At 35.7% G+C, this 16949-nt stretch overlaps 1 protein-coding gene across 1 annotated transcript in view; it reads right to left on the bottom strand.

Annotated features, from left to right (window-relative positions):
* Positions 1-2254: 2254 nt before the first annotated feature.
* Positions 2255-16949, bottom strand: part of LOC129913873 (uncharacterized) — a 40802-nt gene continuing 26107 nt past the window's right edge. Inside the window, exons 4-6 of the mRNA XM_055992821.1 lie at positions 8005-8164; positions 5347-7935; positions 2255-3829 (exon numbers count right to left, since the gene is read on the bottom strand). Of these exons, the coding sequence (XP_055848796.1) occupies positions 2387-3829; positions 5347-7935; positions 8005-8164 (4192 nt within the window). The 3' untranslated portion in view covers positions 2255-2386. The remainder of the gene's footprint in view (positions 3830-5346; positions 7936-8004; positions 8165-16949) is intronic.

Here is a 16949-nt window from a genome sequence, read left to right as displayed (position 1 = left end):
ATGTGTTAAACTTTTTCCGGTTCACTCGGTTCGGTTGATATGTGGAGCACAAATAACTTGACTACAGCGCAACCTACAGGGTCCAATTATAACACAAAACCTGTCTGGGGCAAACCTTATCACACACACAAAATTTCACAAAAAATATCCAGTCATTCGACCCCAAATACGGATTTTGAATTAAACTTGACAACAGCGCCACCTACCGGGTCCAATTATAACACAATACCTGTCTCAGATGGACCTTATCGCACACACAAAATTTCACAAAAATCTATTCAGTCTTTCGACCCCAAATACGGAATTTGCATATACATAACTTGACAACAGCGCCACCTACCGGGTCCAATTATAACACAAAACCTGTCTCGGATGGACCTTATCGCACACACAAAATTTCACAAAAATCTGTTCAGTCATTCGACCCCAAATACGGAATTTGCATATAACTTGTCAACAGCGCCACCTACTGGGTCTAATTATAACACAAAACCTGTCTCGGATAGACCTTATCGCATACACAAAATTTCACAAAAATCTGTTCAGTCATTCGACCCCAAATACGGAATTTGCATATAAATTGACAACAGCGCCACCTACCGGGTCCAATTATAACACAATACCTGTCTCAGATGGACCTTATCGCATACACAAAATTTCACAAAAATCTGTTCAGTCATTCGACCCCAAATACGGAATTTGCATATAAATTGACAACAGCGCCACCTACCGGGTCCAATTATAACACAATACCTGTCTCAGATGGACCTTATCTCACACACAAAATTTCACAAAAATCTGTTCAGTCATTCGACCCCAAATACGGAATTTGCATATAAATTGACAACAGCGCCACCTACCGGGTCCAATTATAACACAAAACCTGTCTCGGATGGACCTTATCGCACACACAAAATTTCACAAAAATCTGTTCAGTCATTCGACCCCAAATACGGAATTTGCATATAACTTGTCAACAGCGCCACCTACTGGGTCCAATTATAAAACAAAACCTGTCTCGGATGGACCTTATCACCCCCACCAAATTTCAGAAAAATCTATCAAGTCGTTTAGAAGGAGTAGGGTCACAAACAAACGCACAGGAGAATTATATATATAAGATAGAGCAAAAATTTCAGACAGCAAAACATCATTACTGAAAATTCAACGGCACAGAACAGAACTATACAACTATTAGAAGAAAAAAATTAAAACAACTACCATTACAATTATTTTTATATATTTGATTATATTTCAGAGGAACAGACAATAATTTTTGTTGTTTTTAATTGTAGTTTTTTTTTTATTTTAAATTTAACAATAAGATTTTTTTCAATATTATGCATCAAGGAGGATTGATTATACAGTACTATGAGGGATTATAATTGTTATTATTATTATTATTTTAAAGATTTCTACAATAAATGGTATATTTTGTTTTGATTCAAAGCAATCTTCTTACAAAAAAACATCATCTCCTCTACTATATTTTATTTATATCATTATCATCAATACTTTTCTTGTTTTGTGTTGTGTGTTGTTCCTGTTAGTTGATTGGTTTCTGTTTTTTTTTTTTTTTCAAAAATATTACATAAATAAATAACTTACATAAGCTACACATTGTTTGTCTTAAAATCTAAGAACTTACTTCTGTTTTATATACTTTTTTTAAATTTATTTTTTAATTAAATTTGTAACATTATATAAAAAAAGGAAGAAAAAAGCAAAGAAACTACATTATTAATATTTTATGCAAAAGATAATAATAGTTCAAAAATTAATTAAAAAATAAATTTTTTGAATATAATCATCATCTTATGCGTTCCTTAAAAAATCTTCGATTTAAATTTATGAAAAATAAGAAATTGTTATCCATGTTAAAAACACTACCGCTTTTCTCTATACAAAAGAGAATAATTTCAATAATAATAATGTTTTTTTGTTCACAAAACATTAATCAGTCTTGAAGCATTCTGAGATTTTTCAAATCAAGACCCTGGGTACATCATCTAGATTGAAAAAAAAATGTCAAAGCTTCAAGATTGAGAATGTTTTAATGATTTTTGTTTGTTTTTTTTTTTCAAATATGTACTAACTAAGCTCTACAAACTAATTAATGCAAATTTTTTTAAATGAAAAAAATATGATAATAATAATAAAAACACGAAAATTTAAAGATAAAACTACAAGTAATATGCTTCTCAAGTCTTACAAGTTTTGGTTTCAGAAAAACAGTTTTTTTTTTTCATTTCTCTCAAAGAAAAAAAAAAAAAACCTTAATACAAATCCATTGCTGTGATACAATATCAAAAGGTCTTAACATTAACATTTGGCTAAGCTTTTTTGTATATATGAAATAAATATATGGGGGAAACTTAAGAGATCCCTAATCGAATCGTTTTCTAGGTGAAACGGTTATGGGGATTCTCTTTGTCGGGGATATATGATGTAGGTGACTGGCACCTTTGGAACCGGTAGCTACTGGTTGCTTTTTGGAGGATGGTTCAACAACGGAAGGACTATTGTCAAATGTTGAACTACGATTTAGCTTACCGGTAGTCTTCATTTGAGAAGGTTTGGCCGCAGCTGTTGTTGCTGCCTGTTTTGCTGTTGCAGTTGGCATTGGTGTTGTCTTCGTTGCGGTGCGTTTGGCTTCGTCGACCTTTTTCCAGATGCCTGCAATGCGACTGCTGATTTGGTTGATCTTCGTTGCTGTCGTTAGGTTGGAATTGCTGCGTGATGGCGGTGTAGTTGACGGAAGATTTGATCGAAGCGCGTTTATAGATGGTGTTACGCGTATAGACGCATTGCTATTCGACCGTTGGGGAACTGTTGGCACACTAGGTGACTTGCGCACTCCGACAAGACCTTTGCGTTTCAAATCGATGCTAGAAGCTGCCGTATAGGGTCGGGCGGGCATTGTGACTTGTCTCGGAAGCTTACCAACAACGGTTGGAGCGACTTTTGACGAGGGCGGCTTCAGCTTAGTGGCAATCGATTTCTTCAAAGGCAACTTAGATGCACGGGTAGGTGAAACCACAACAGGAACTGGTACATCAGTGATTGTGGGTTCATCTTGGACAAAAGTTCCTTGTCGTTCGAGCGTTGGTGGAGGTGCTACCGACGGAACAACTAATGTATCATTTTTTGCTGCCGATTTTTTGCTAGGCGACACACTTGGAACTATGGAACCCAATTTGGATGGCACATCTGATTTCTTCAAAGCCACAACACCACTGAGCGGTTTCGTTGTGGCGGCATTCTTTTGTTTGAGACTTGTCACAGGTAATTTCTTTAATTGGGATGTCTTATTGACAGCAATGTTTGTTATATTGCTTATTTGAGCTTTGCTGGGAAATGATGGACGTGCTGTTGTCTTGCGATATGGTGATATGTATTGGGGTTTCTTGCGTCCACGGACTGCTTTGACAACCGATTCGGGGGGTGTTAGGCCATCTTCACTGAAATTCACTTCAGTGCCAGAATCTTTGTCACCTAGTTTGACTATTCGTGGTCTGATGAGACGTTTTGCGGGTGCTTCGTCGTCGTTTTGATAGTTGTTCTGATAGCACGACTCGGTTTCAGATGTTTGATCACATTCCATACTATTGTAGTCCGATTCGGCTGTTGTGGTTGTAGAGGGAGCAATTACAACGGTTTGCATTGAGCAGCCTTCTTCGATATCTGTGGTATTAGGTTCGGCGATTAAATCGGAAGATGCAATAAATTTAAATTGCTTTGTCATTGCTTTGATAGAAGACATTTCCTCGGAGCAATCGTCAGTGGAAGTTAGACTTTCTTGATCATTGCTAGCACCAATCGATTGAATCTGAAAAGAAGAGATAAAATGAAGAATGATTTTTTTTTTTATAAATATTACAGAGGAGTTCATTTTATCAAGTTATGCATTCGTAAAAAAAAAAAATTGAAATAACAATCAGACATGACATTACGATGATATATGTAGAATGCCAAAAATGTGGGTCCCAGGAGTCTGTCTGTCTGTATATGAAGCTATAGCCTAAACGGATGGACCGAATAATGTCAAACTTGTAGCGTTGTTTGGCGACTCTGCAGATGGGTTTTTGGAATTAACTTTTTTGGATCAAAAATAACGGTACTTGTCATAAAAAAAGAAAAAAATAATGAAAATTATTTTTATTTTTATTTTTAAGCGGAGCGATTGAATATAATTCAATTAAAAAGTTGAAATGACCTCAACTCCATATGCGTTTCTAAGAAGCAAATTTTGGTTCATGAAAACATACACTTCTAAAAATCACAACCTGAATAGACTGTGAATTTTAATATTTTAGGGGAACATGGTTACATTCTTGCACCTAAAAACAATTGCCCGTGGTCAGGAAAAAAATAATGTAAATTATTTCTATTTTTAAATTGAATATAATTCAATAAAAAATTTAAAATGACCTCAACTCCATATGCGTTTTGCCCAAATATTTAGAGTCTATTCAGGTTGTGATTTTTATAAGTGTTGGTGTATTCATGGACAAAAAATTGGCGTCAGCATATAACTGATGAGCCAGCCCACTGTCATACCGAAACGCATATGGAGTTAAGGTACTTGTCATGTACTGATTTTAGTAAAGTTGCAACTTCTCGAAAACGGCTTCAAAGATTTTGTTATAAAAATTCAAATGCAAGTTTTAAAACAAGGTATATCTTTTAATGCAAAATTTCAACAAAATTTTTTGTAAAAAGCATTTAGGCATATATTTTTAGAATAAGCCAAAAATAAAATTTTGAAAAAATTAATTTTTGGATTAAAACAAAAAAAAATTGAAATTTATTTTTTGAAAAATCTATTTTCCGAAAACCGGACATTGAATTTTTTTGAAATTTTGGTTTTAGATGTTGATTGGTAATTTCTTAAAAATGGCATCCAAAATCTATTTAATTTTTTTTTTTTTTTCAAAAAATGGTTTATAAAAAATTAGTTTTTTAAAATGTTTTTTATAAAAATGCTTCTTAATAAAATAAATGAATTGCATACTTGTTTTGATGTAAGATGTTGTTTTTTTACTTTGAAAAACGAATTTAAGGTTTTTTTCAAATAAATTTTCTTAGTTTTTATATGATTACTCTTAACAATTTTAGCAACTTTGCTTTCAATTTCGTGCGACCCAGTCGTGCATTTTATTCCAATAGCATCATAGAGACCCCTCATTTAGTTTATGGTTACTTGGCACAAATATTACGAGTAAGGGTCGTTAAGAGTATTATAAGATTGTTTTCATGCATCATTTGACTCATTATTTTTTTTATTCACCATTAAAATCACTGGATAAGTAATTTAGAAATAGAAAACAAGAATAAATAACTTACATCAAAATTATTCAATTCCTGGTCACGTGTATAGCTGATAGTCCGTGTGCGATAACGCTCCGGATTAGCATTCCTCTTCTGAATCGCCGAAGGGCTCTTCTTCAATAAATTTCCCCCTGCATTCTCTGCATTATCTGCCCCATCGTCAATTTCTTCAATTTCTATTTGCAGAACTTCATCTTCATCTCCGTCGAAATCTAATTCTTGCAACTCACCACTATAATTTTCATTCAAAGCAAAATCAGCTGCAATTGTGTATGTTTTGAAACGATCCTTAACAAGTTTCCTTTTCTGTTTCGGAGTCAAGGTCCTCTTGACACCATTAACATTGCGATACTTTCTAGGAGTTGATTCGGCTGAACTGAAATCCGACTGTAAAGGTGTTTCATTCGAATCGTATCCATCATTGGGAAGTATTTCAGAACAACTGTGCAGGGTTACTGTATTATCATCAAAATCATAGGCCGTTTCGTAATTACTCATCGTTGTGTTGTTCAAACTTTGATCCACTATTTCTGACTGAATACTTGATACACTGATCATCGAATCAAGCAATTCATCCATCAAAGATGGTGGTTTTATATTCTCCAAATTGCAACTAGAGTTTACACTCTCTAAACTACCATTAAGATGGGCAGGAAGATGACCCAAAGCACGTCTAGCCACTATTCCAGCTGGTAGAGATTTCTTCCTCAGTCGAGACAATTGTGGACTTTGTGGAACTTCATAACAACCCGACATACTCAGCGATTCCATGCATGATGGCGGCCGAATGTTATCCAAATCAAGACTGTTAGTACTTTGAGCCATGTCATTCAACAAATTATCAGCCAATCTATTAGCTTCAAAAGCAATTATCGTAGAGTTTGTCATAACTGACGGTACTCCACCAAATGCTGGTGTCAAATAGGTATTTGTTGCAGCCGCTTGTAATGGAACTCTTTTCACTTCTCCGCCAACCTGAAATCTGATTCCTTCGCTCGATAACTCAGTAAACTGTTCGTTTTCTGACACAATTACAGCTGCTATCTCATCGTTCACCAATGTATCGGTTTCTGTTTCCAACGAATTGGGTTGCGATGTGCCAACTTCCTCAACCGTATTCATTGTTTGCATTGATAACGATTCAAAGGGTTGAATCTCGTTGGTTGGAGTAATTTCTGCAAAGTCGTGCAGATCTCCTTTGAATCGGAAAGATGTATGATCAATTTGCATGGAAGTTTGATCGTCCTCATCGTCGTCATCTTGCAGGGAGGCAATCATTGGAGCCGATATGCTAACGCTGGGGAATGATACATCATTGGGACATGTGTCCTCACTCCAGGTGTTATTGGATGTTGTGGTTGTAGTGTTGCTGTTGTATTTATTGTTGCATACTGCTTCATCTGTTAAATCGCTATTATCCGCCGCCCGTAAGTATTCAGCAGTCGACACATAATCATGAGTTAGTCGCTCAACGGATTTTAACATCAAATCTGGATCCTTGTGCTTATTCGGCACAGTTGGGGTCACCTGTTGTTGATGACTTGAATTATCCATATCAAAGGAAACAGACTGCGATTCTTGAAACGAGTCCTGACTGCTGATCATTTCCTGTCCTGGATACTCGTCTGTCCATGTGGTATTCATACTAGCCAGAAGTAAGGATTCTGCACCACCGCCGCCGCCTTCCGCACTGCTCGTGCTAGACCCAATTGTCATTGGGCGGCTGCTGTCTAGGGTTAATACAACCTCCTCCACCTTGACTGCCATCGATTGCAGATGCTGAAGATTTTTTGGATCTTTTGTGCCGTCTGGATACTCTTTCATCCCTACGCCTGGAGCTGTGTTGGGGGCACTTGGAGATGTAGTAATTTCCCGATGTTGAGACTGTTCCAACACAGCTGCAGACGTAGTTTCCCCGTTTTTTGGCATCTTCTGCGTCATCGGTGGGGCCATTGTTGGTATAACCATCGGTGACGCCGGCTGCATGTGGGGTGTAGCGAAACTTGCCAAATATGTAGGTTGTGGATGTGGATCGTTAGTGCGTTTTTGGTTGAACATGGTCTCGACAGAGGATAGCATGTGTCTTGTGTGTCTAGCTGGAGGTTTGATTTGATTGGTGCCTGCGGCACTTTTAGCCATTCCTGTGTTTATGCACTCTTGCAAAAGCTGTTCGTCCTTGCGCTCGCGATCTCTTTGGCGTTCGCGATCCAAACGTATTGGTGTTTTGGGGTTCGGCACACGGGGTATGCTCGAGAGTTGTGATAGCTTTGGTGTGACATTTAAATTCGGATTCGATGTTGATGAACGGCCTTGTTGTTGTAATTTATCAGAATGATGTCGTGTTTTCTTGTTCATACCGGTTCGAATGCATTGTTCAAATAGGGACTTGGATTGGTTATCGTTGGAATCACTTGAATCAACTGAACTGATGGATTCATTACCATCAAAAGCTTTTTGATGATGATGGTGATGATTTGATGGAAGATGTTGATTAGCTGCTGATCGTGATGATGTGGGGATCGGCTGTGATGAGGATAAAGGACGTTTGTTTGACGAATTGAAACCAAGATTAGACTTGGGTCTATTGCAACCAGCTGCAATAGCCTAAATAAAGACAAAGAGATAGTTGGATAAGATATTTTTCATACAAAACATGTATAACAGCTTTATTACCTGACTTAGTAAATTCGTATCTTCTTCAGATTCAATGGAAAGCGAACTTAATGAATCGTCGGCGATGTTTGATTGATGTGGATGTGGCATCTGAGGGTGATGCATTTTTTTAGGCTCGTTGATGTCGGATGATCGGTAATCGTTACCGCCTGATGGTAATCTGGAAAATAAAAGTTTAGATAAGCTGTTAAATGCAGTTACAAGATAAGGGAGAAAAGGTCCGATTTTTTGGGAATTAAGAAGTGCTTTAAGAGAATTAAGTGCAGAAATTACAAGGCAATGTCACATTTAAGATTATTTTCAAGAGATTAGTTTCAAAACGTAACACCATGGGCAAACACATGAAATTTTGATGCATACTTAAAAATTGAGCAAACTACGAAGTCTATTAATAAATACTGATACAAGGAAAAACTTAAAACAAAAGAAAGCTCGTTGATATTTTTAATGTATATATTTTATTTCTCAATTATTTAGTAACATGAATTGAAACGTTTTCTTTAAAATGACCACCCTTTACCTAAATTTTTTCCATTTTTCATAAATATGGAGGTTGGTTGGCATCAACCTCATCGTAACTCACTCCTGTAATGGTTTTCGGATTGTCACAGAGCGTGTATCGTTTAATAGTTTAATGGAACGATGCAAAAAAATAAGTTATTCCAACAATAGTAACTTTAGAAAAAGGTCAAGCTTTCACACAAATTACTCCTGTGTAACCGAATTGGCTTTTTATCATAAATAATTAATAACTTAAAAAAATAAAAAGAAATTATTAAAAAGCAACACAACCGACGACGACGACTTCTTCAACTTTATGTTTTTTTTGTTTACCCGCACCGCACATTAAACAAATTATGTCATCTCATTTACACCTATAGATGTAAAGGAAAAAAAAAGGGTATAGGTCTTTCCTTTTTGCTAGGAGGAGAATGTTTTGTCTCTAGTATAATTTGAGTAATTGTCAGCCTTTTGCTATAATATGAGAAATATTCAGAATTCAGTGCTACAAAATGTTAAATGTCTTGGGGAAGTAAACATTGTTGCTGAAACATGTTTATAAGATTTATCTTTCATGATATAAATGTATCCAGGGCTTGATCTTGATAATTAATCCAGACAAGCGTATAAAAATACAAACGCACTTTCACCCACACTTAAGTGCGTAAAAATGCGTATAACATTTAATTATGTGCGTATTATTGAATAACAAAGGCTGGAAAATTTAAATAAGTTAGTATTAGTGTAGTTATTAGATTTTAGGGTTCTTTAGCAAAGCCGACGGTAGGTACTTGCTTTTCAAAAAGAACAACCCGAGCTGCAAGAAGCATAGTCAATATATAGAGGAAAGAAATAAAGTATAGAAGAAAGAACAAATCATATAGTACTGATTTGGACTTACAGATTATCAATAATTTTTAATTGAAACCAACCTATTTCTATAAGCCAGATTCAAATACGAATCCTTGAATTTGGGCGAACCGAATATATATACTTTCGTGAAATTAAAAATTGCGAAAAAGAATACCTTTAACAAGAAGACAAGCTACATAGGTCGTCAAGATATTTGGCGGCCTGAACAAAAGAATAGCGAATTACCGTTTTTCGTTGCATGAGTCAAGAAATTTGAACCCAACAAAAAAATCTCCCGTCATCCGAAAGAACTGAAATATAAACTCAAAGTTTTCGAAAGTTGGTCGTCGAGACAAAAGGGAAAAGAAGAATCGCCAAGGGGGCGCAAAAACGTCGTCGTTTGCGAGGGCATCATTAAGACCGTTTTCGCTTCATTTGCATTCGCATACAAAGGAAACAAAAAATTCCAAATCAAAATTTTTTTATTCATTTTTTTTGTTTTTTTTATATATTAAAAGCCTAATTGTAAATTTTTATATCTGTAAAATTTTTGAAAATCAAAATACCTAATTTAAAAGTTTTTTTTGAATTTTTGCAATTTTAAAGAATACATATATATATATACATACATATATAAGCACCTATATACATATATATATATATATATACATTTAGCAAATCTCATTTAAGAGAATAATTGAAAAGTGCGGTAATATTTATTAAATTTTAAATAACAATTCGAAATAATAACAAAAAGTGTTGAAAGGAAAGCACCAACAAAAAAAAAATACTCCAAGATTCATCGAAAGAGTGGCCACTGCGACGAATAATTTTGGGGGTAAGTCATTTCATGTCGTGTTTGTCAAAAAGGACATATATATAATTTATTAAACATTGCCCCTTTTTAAAATAAAATAAAACAGAATTAAATACATTTATTTATAAATACGAAAGAAGTATTTAGCATAATTTTGATTTTTAAAATATAAAAAGATAAAGATACTTTTAAATAAAATTTTCCTAAAATTTGAATCTCAATGTGAAAAATTATAATGAATATCTACTCTGTTAAGACTTTGAATTTTAATTAAAACATATGCTTATAAAATTAATATGAATTTCTAAGTTATTTAAAGAGGGGAAGATGAGGAGGAAGTGATGAACGGGTAAAGGGGGGGTCGAGGAAAAGGAAAGTGTGCAAAGGGGTTGTTTGGCGAGAAAACAACCAGGTAGGGTGGGATTAGAAATAACATCTCGCGCATCATAACACCAAGATGTATGAAGCCTGGCATATTTTTTTTGATAACGAGGAGGTTAAAGAATCCACAGCTGAGCTAGCTAGGGATGATTTTTGTGCCAGCAGAACCTCAAGGCTAAATAACTCGTTACAAAAATGGCGCCCAGAACGTGGTGTCTTACTATCAGCGATAGATAGTGAGGCAGATTTTTATTTTTATGAGTCACAATTTTTTTTAACGTTTACATTTTTTTTCTTTTCAAAATTTTAACTTTTTATTTTTCATTTTTTTTAATTTAACATTAATTTTGATTTTTTTTGTGAGTCCCGGTTACTTAGTTAATTAACTGGTACCGCGTTGCAACAAAGAAATTGAGATCGATTTTTTTATTTTAACAAAATTACCATACAAACTTAGTCTTTGGGAATCCTGTCAGAGATACCCAAAATGCAGGTGGAATGGGTATATTTTTATTTACCACTACAATTTGAAGAGACTTCTTGATGCGAAAGGTGTCTTGGGTGGTCCTTTAAATCTCTATTTTTTTTCATAATTTCAGTTTATGTTTTGGAATTTTCCAGAGTCTTCATATGAGATGATTGTCGATGTTGTCCTGGAAAATTTTAAAATTTAAGATAAAACCATTACAAAAACAATAGTTAACAAAAACCACTAGTTTATTTTATTTTTTTTATTGATACTTTTTCGACTCGCAATAACTTTCCTTTTCAATCCTCGGCAGTAACCTTTTTCGGATCCGATACCTCATCTTCCCTTTTTATTTTATGATACATATACAGTACAACAAATTATTTTTTTTGGAATTTTAAAACTTTCATATACATTTACCTTTTTAATAAATATTGAAACACAGTTTCAATCACACATTTTTTTTATAATTATTGATTTGATTTTTTTGTTTTACAAAAATTTGGCTTTAAGCGTATCTGAAATTGAAAACGCCAACGTTAAAGATATCCCAACGATTTCGAATAAACCATAAAAAACCGAAAGTAAACAGTTCTCGAAAACATTTGTTCTTGGATTTTTTTGTTTGATTCTTGAAACTTTTAATTAAAGCTCACATCACATAAAACAGAAATCGGGTAGTAAAGAAAAACTAAAGTAAGGTTCGTTCGAACCAAGTATGAGCAATAGTCGTCGAGTTTCGATTTTTGACGATATTGAGGTTATAAACGCTCATAACGCTGCAACATTCGAAGCATTTTTTCAAAGATTTAGAAATACAGTGGATAGATTCAATTTAGACCAATCTTTTAGTTTCTCAGAAGAGTTAGAGTCAGTTATTTCTAATTCAACATCTAACATGGCAGATCATGAAAATCAGGACGTGGGAATTGACCAAGGTCAACTACCAGAAGTCGTGGTTGACGATCCCGGCAGGGAACCAGCAGATCAGGTTGAAAACGATCTTAGTCCAAATGAAGAGTTGCTTTCTAGGATAGAAAGAGGTCTGGTTCAGAACCAAATTAGGGTTTTCCAACAAATGGACGTTTTTATGCATAATGTGCTACAAAAATTAGAAAGTTTGAGTTTAAAGCCGCAACAACCAGCCAACCCTCCTCCAACTGAGACGCAAAGTTCAACGACGAACCAAGTACCTCTCCCTACGAACTCAAGTGGTTCTACAACTTTTAGCGCTTCAGGTCCATGTAGATTAGATCATTGGCAAATCAAATACGATGGTTCTGACAATGTATCTGATTTCCTTTCGATGGTAGGAAGAATGCAATCCTCATCAACCTATTGCGAGGCACAAATTGCTGCTAGGTTTCACGTTTTGCTCGAAGGCAAAGCAAAGAAATGGTTTTGGAGATTTGTCAAGAAATATCCAGATGCGAGTTTATCTACTATAAAAGAAGCAATGAAAAAAGAATTTGGTAAGATGGAATCAGAAATCGACATTTACATGAAGCTTATGTGTCGCAAACAGGGTCCGAAGGAATCCTTCGATGATTTTTATGTTTCCATCTGCAGTCTTAACGACCGTCTAAAAGAATCATTTAATGATAAGAAATTGGTAGAAATCATCAAGAGTAATGTCAAAGAAAAAATACACTGCCGCTCATCTGAATAGGTTCACATTTTAGTTCATTTTACATTTGGCCTGTCTTGGTATTTAATGCAATGGCACATCTTTTTTATGTATGTAACGAGAGAACATCTTTATGCGCTTAGTTTAGGAGAAAAAAAAATGTTTTGGGGCCTACCGTTCTTCTCACACGGTAGCTAGACCAAATCTAGTCATAAAATCAAGCATATTTTTTGGCTCATCTGAATAGGTTCAAAAGCAAAAATGTTAATAAATGATGAGTTGCATGGGTCTGTTGGACTCAAAATTGTGTCTGTCATAAATCTGATTGTGTATAACCTGTAAGGATGAAAACGGGTCGTGAAAAATCTTAAGGCGCGGAAAAAATGTGGAAAATAAAAGAATAATTTGAATTAGACTGAAACCAACGATGCATTGGGACAAAAACAAACACAAGTTAAAATTTAGTAAGCAGTTATTTGCGCAATATCCAAGGGTATAGAAACAACATTAAAAGTCGATGTAACTCAGTCACAACATGGGCCGATAGATGTGCAATGATCAGAATAGCATGACTTCGAGCTAAAAATTAAGCTGAAAACCGGTATAAAATGCAGTTTAACGACGGCAAAACGGGTTGTCAGAAGTGGTAAACATTTGAGGAGAACAAAACCTCGCAAAAATTACCACTTTACAAACCACGAACAGAAACTCACCTCCAATAGTAAAAAAACTCTGTTTGAAATTGCAGATAAAAAGTTTTGTATGAGGAAATAGCAAATTCGACTTTCACGACAATTTTTTTTTTTATTGGAGGTGAGTTTCTGTTCGTGGTTTGTAAAGTGGTAATTTTTGCGAGGTTTTGTTCTCCTCAAATGTTTACCACTTCTGACAACCCGTTTTGCCGTCGTTAAACTGCATTTTATACCGGTTTTCAGCTTAATTTTTAGCTCGAAGTCATGCTATTCTGATCATTGCACATCTATCGGCCCATGTTGTGACTGAGTTACATCGACTTTTAATGTTGTTTCTATACCCTTGGATATTGCGCAAATAACTGCTTACTAAATTTTAACTTGTGTTTGTTTTTGTCCCAATGCATCGTTGGTTTCAGTCTAATTCAAATTATTCTTTTATTTTCCACATTTTTTCCGCGCCTTAAGATTTTTCACGACCCGTTTTCATCCTTACAGGTTATACACAATCAGATTTATGACAGACACAATTTTGAGTCCAACAGACCCATGCAACTCATCATTTATTAACATTTTTGCTTTTGAACCTATTCAGATGAGCCAAAAAATATGCTTGATTTTATGACTAGATTTGGTCTAGCTACCGTGTGAGAAGAACGGTAGGCCCCAAAACATTTTTTTTCTCCTAAACTAAGCGCATAAAGATGTTCTCTCGTTACATACATAAAAAATATGTGCCATTGCATTAAATACCAAGACAGGCCAAATGTAAAATGAACTAAAATGTGAACCTATTCAGATGAGCGGCAGTGTAGGTGAAATTTTGTTGTCAGCGGATGTTAAGAACTTAGATCAACTTCGACAAAAAGCCCGTGAGGCTGAAAGGTTTTTGAATAAAAGAAACGTTGGTCATAGGTCGGTTAACGAAATCGCAGTTGTAGATCAATATGAATCCGATCAAGAAGTTGAAGAAATCGCGGCTATATCTGCGAAACGAAAGCCAATTTCATACGCCAACTACATTTGTTGGAATTGCGATCAAAAAGGTCACGCATACCTTTTTTGTCCATCGGAAACGAGAATATTACATTGTTTTCTGTGTGGGGCGAAAGGTGTTACTACTATTCAATGCGGTAAACACCAAACGGGAAACATTCCGAGGGACGAAACGAGGAGTGGAGAGTTTCGTTCCCAAAGGAATCCTCAGAACCACTCTCAAAATTAAATAAAAACGAAATGAATTCCATTGATGAAGCTGAGAAAGAAATTCCGATTAAAATTCTTAAAAAGGAAAAGTCCAACGTCGAAGTGGATCAGTTTCATCCGATGGAATTTCATAATCTTAAGTCTCTTCACGAGCGAAAACTTAATTATGAAAAGGTTCGATCGAGAATCTTTGGAACTAAAAACAAACCAATCAGTTTAAAAATTCAAAAATGTCGTCGTCGTTTTCGAAATAGGAAAAAGTTTCGAAAACAAATAATCGAAACGATAATATCTTCTGATACAGATGGACGTATGTATGCTAACGTCTTTTTGAATAATGAGTCAGTTTTTGGACTTCTAGACAGCGGGGCATCTATCTCGGTGTTAGGTGAGGGGTGCTGGGAGTTAGTTCAGAAATTGGGAGTTAAAATATTGCCTTACAAAAACGTAGTACGTACGGCTGATGGCAAATCTCACGATATTGTGGGACATTGTGAACTAGAAACAAAATACAATGGCATTTCAAAGAACCTAACATTTTATCTTATACCAAATTTGACACAAAAAGTATATCTCGGCATGAATTTTTGGCGTAGTTTTCATTTGTTACCTCAAATAAATGAGTTAGAAGTGGATTTCTCTATAGAAAATAAGGAAGAAAATTTTAAAGATGAAGCTGAGTTAATGACGCTTTCAGTTGAAGAGTCTTTTCAATTAGAAAACATCAAAAAGCAATTTCCCAATTTTGTTGTCCTTGGATTAGGGAAAACAGATCTCGGGTGTCACATCGTTGACACAGGAAACGCTGCCCCTATAAAGTCCAAACACTATCCCTTGTCTCCAGTCCGTCAAAGCGAAGTCTATAAGGAATTAGATCGCATGTTGGAATTAGGAGTCATAGAAGTTAGTAACTCTCCTTGGAGTTGCCCTGTCGTGTTGGTGCGAAAACCCGGTAAAAATCGTCTTTGTTTAGATTTTCGAAAAGTCAACGCTGTTACCGTTAAGGATGCGTATCCGCTACCTCATGTTGAAGGTTTGTTAAGTCGGATAAAAGACACGCACTTTATCTCGGGGATAGACCTAAAAGACGCTTATTGGCAAATTCCCTTACACGAAAAATCCCGGGAGAAAACAGCTTTTGCCGTACCTGGTAGACCACTCTACCAGTTTAAAGTAATGCCCTTCGGTTTAAGTAATGCTGGACAAACGCTGTGTAGAGTGATGGATCAAGTAATCCCTGGTCATCTCCGTGATAATGTGTTTGTCTATTTAGACGACTTACTGATTTGTACTCCAGATTTTGAGTCGCATTTACGCATCCTTAAGGAGGTCGCAGCTTGTCTTCGTCGAGCAAATCTTACAATAAATCTCGAAAAGAGTAGATTTTGCATGAAGGAAATAAAATTTCTAGGTTTTATCGTAGGTCAGGGAAACTTGAAAACCAACCCAGACAAGATAGAAGCCATGGTCAATTTTCCAGTTCCGACTACGGTTAGGCAAGTTAGGAGATTTTTGGGTATGACTGGATGGTACAGGAGATTCATCCGAAATTATGCCGATGTAGCTGCTCCTTTATCCAATTGTCTCTCAACGAAGTCTAAATTCCGATTTACGCCTGAAGCACTCGAAGCTTTCGAAAAACTAAAAACAGCCCTATCAACAGCTCCAGTTTTAGCGGAACCTGATTTTTCAAAACCTTTTGTAATTCAATGCGATGCTTCGTCTGATGGAGTAGGCGGTGTTCTCTTTCAAGTGGATGAGAACGGTAACGAGAAGCCCATTGCTTACATGTCGAAGAAGCTTAACAAATCCCAAAAAAATTATACAGTTACCGAACAAGAATGTCTCGCAGCGTTGCTAAGCGTGCGAAAGTTCCGACCTTACGTTGACGGATTGCCCTTTAAAGTCATAACAGACCATTCCAGTCTTAAATGGCTTATGTCCATGAAGGAGTTATCAGGTAGACTGGCCAGATGGAGTCTAGAACTCCAAAGGTATAAATTCCCCATTGAACATCGAAAAGGGACTCTGAACGTAGTGCCGGATTGTCTATCTAGACTGAATATGGAAGAAGTCACAGCAAGCGGATCTGTGGTTAATAATGGGGTTTGTGAAGATTCTTCGATATTGACATGTGGTGATATTGATTTAGATTCGACTGAGTTTGATTCGGAACAATATACCCACTTGAGAGAGAACATTGTCAAAAACCAATCGACACTTCCAGATCTCGTTGTCTCCGGAAAGTATGTGTACCGAAGAGTAGGTTTTAGAACCGGAAATGTAGACGAAGAAGATTCACTTTGGCGTTTATGGCTTCCGGATAGTCTTACGCAAAAAAGCATCGAAATGTGCCACAACACCAAACTAAGTTGCCATAGTGGCTTTGATAAAACTTAT

Source organism: Episyrphus balteatus, chromosome 3 (assembly GCF_945859705.1).
Source record: "Episyrphus balteatus chromosome 3, idEpiBalt1.1, whole genome shotgun sequence".
In the NCBI taxonomy this organism is placed as follows: domain Eukaryota; kingdom Metazoa; phylum Arthropoda; class Insecta; order Diptera; family Syrphidae; genus Episyrphus; species Episyrphus balteatus.
The sequence above is the reverse complement of the archived record's forward strand: the minus strand, read 5'-3'. Positions and strand labels throughout refer to the sequence as shown.